At 42.7% G+C, this 2,500-nt stretch overlaps 1 protein-coding gene across 1 annotated transcript in view; it reads left to right on the top strand.

The window, feature by feature from the left end:
• The first annotated feature begins 345 nt into the window (after positions 1 to 345).
• Positions 346 to 2,500, top strand: part of LOC119597627 (actin, muscle-like) — a 15,567-nt gene continuing 13,412 nt past the window's right edge. The window contains exon 1 of the mRNA XM_037947223.1: positions 346 to 692. Coding sequence (XP_037803151.1) covers positions 366 to 692 — 327 coding nt within the window. The 5' untranslated portion in view covers positions 346 to 365. The remainder of the gene's footprint in view (positions 693 to 2,500) is intronic.

Below are 2,500 nucleotides of genomic sequence, written 5' to 3'. Positions count from 1 at the left end.
GATAACAGTGATTATGGTACAATAGCTATAATGTAAATGGTAATGATAAACTTGATGATAATAACAAATATACCAACGATGACAAAAAAAATCATACTGACACTAAGACTATCATAATAGTGGTAATATTGATGATATCAGCAATACTGTCATTGCTATTGATTGTAATAATACAACCAAAATGTTGATAACATTCATAATGATAAATACATTATGCTTATAGTAACAATAGCATCAACAACAAAAATAAATGGTAACCATATACAATCTTATACAATATAATAGCAACGATTATGCATTACTTCTGTTTTCGTGTGGAGTAACAATATATTTTGTATCTTCAGGGGAGCTAAAAGACATCCATCATGTGTGACGACGAGGACGCGACTGCCCTTGTGGTTGACAATGGCTCCGGCATGGTCAAGGCCGGATTCGCCGGAGACGACGCCCCTCGTGCCGTCTTCCCCTCCATCGTCGGCCGCCCACGTCACCAGGGTGTGATGGTCGGTATGGGTCAGAAGGACGCCTACGTCGGCGATGAAGCCCAGAGCAAGAGAGGTATCCTGACTCTCAAGTACCCCATCGAGCACGGTATCATTACCAACTGGGATGACATGGAGAAGATCTGGCATCACTCCTTCTACAACGAACTCCGTGTTGCACCTGAGGAATCTCCCGTCCTCCTCACTGAGGCTCCTCTTAACCCCAAGGCCAACCGTGAGAAGATGACCCAGATCATGTTCGAGACTTTTAGCACCCCTGCCATGTACGTCGCCATCCAGGCCGTGTTGTCCCTCTACGCCTCCGGTCGCACCACAGGCCTCGTCTGCGACTCGGGCGATGGCGTCTCCCACGACGTCCCCGTCTACGAAGGCTTCGCTCTTCCTCACGCTATCCTTCGTCTCGATCTTGCCGGGCGTGATCTCACTCTTTATTTGATGAAAATTCTCACTGAACGTGGCTATTCATTCACTACCACCGCTGAACGAGAAATTGTCCGTGATATTAAGGAGAAACTGTGCTACATTGCCCTCGATTTTGATGGCGAGATGAGCACTGCGGCTGCCTCTTCCTCGATCGATAAGTCTTACGAGCTTCCCGACGGCCAGGTCATCACCATCGGCAACGAGCGTTTCCGATGCCCCGAGGCCTTGTTCCAGCCTTCCTTCCTGGGAATGGAGTCTGCTGGTCTTCACGAAACAGTTCATTGTTCCATCATGAGATGCGATATTGATATCAGAAAGGATCTTTTTGCGAATATTGTTATGTCTGGTGGTACCACCATGTACCCTGGTATCGCTGACCGCATGCAGAAGGAAATCACAACTCTGGCTCCTTCCACTATCAAGATCAAGATCATTGCTCCTCCTGAGCGCAAATACTCCGTGTGGATCGGCGGTTCCATCCTGGCCTCTCTGTCCACCTTCCAGTCCATGTGGGTCACCAAAGAAGAATACGAAGAATCTGGACCTGGCATTGTACATCGAAAGTGCTTCTAAACATAAATCATTGGCTTCTAATAGACATTGTCGGAAAAATAAACCTGATACATTTTGCTTAGCTTCATACCCACATTCCCTTTCTGTTAAAACTTAAGTGGCGACGATTATAATTGTCGTGTGTCTGGAAAATTAAAGTGCAAGGAGAAGGATTTAGAAATTGTTTATACTTAACAGCATGAAAATAGAAAATAAAATACTACAGTATGAAGGCAGTTGTACTATCACTATAACGTGCATAAAGTCTTCTAGACAACACGCAATTTTTTGGTAAATATATATTTACAGAATTACTCATAATATTTTGTTGGATATTTCAGAAAATACGAACTTTTTACGTAGTATGTGAAATCGAGATCAAAGATTTTGCAACAGTATTTCTGAATTTCCGCCTTAAAAAAAAAAACTCTTAGTAATATCCATGTGTTTTCAACCAAGGTCCCTTCACAAGAATTTCTAGATTCTTCTTGAATCACCCCTTGACTTATCAGTTTCTATGTTCCCCTTAATATATGTTTTCTTACTGGATTAGCAAATAGGTTATAGGGTTTGAAGTACATATTATGTGGGACGCTCCTTATTGGTTCAAAGTTGATATATGTTTCATAAAAAAGAGAAACATACAAAGATCTAATCACGTCTAGTGAAAACGAACGTTTATGTAAAAATCTACGGTCTCTGCCCATCAAGTTTTGTTTATTTTTCATTGTTGCCCTCCCCACTAGACAGTGTCCTCCCTGCTATACTTAAGCAGTATGCACCTGCAATTATAATGAGCATCTTGGAACTCTGCCCAATACATATGAAAGCTACACCGACGGATCCTTGCAGTCTGGGAGCAGAGCAGGATGCGCTTTTGTTGTATAATATAAAAACAATATTTTGTAGCACCAGGATTGTAGGAGGGTTCATGACTGGCTAGCACTACGCAAACTGAGTTGGCAGGAATACTCATGGCTACTGAACATAGCTCAGGGGTCATTTTATGCATTTCACAGGGT

This window comes from Penaeus monodon, chromosome 39 (assembly GCF_015228065.2).
Source record: "Penaeus monodon isolate SGIC_2016 chromosome 39, NSTDA_Pmon_1, whole genome shotgun sequence".
In the NCBI taxonomy this organism is placed as follows: domain Eukaryota; kingdom Metazoa; phylum Arthropoda; class Malacostraca; order Decapoda; family Penaeidae; genus Penaeus; species Penaeus monodon.
Note: the sequence above shows the minus strand (reverse complement) of the source record. Positions and strands in the feature narration are given on the sequence as shown.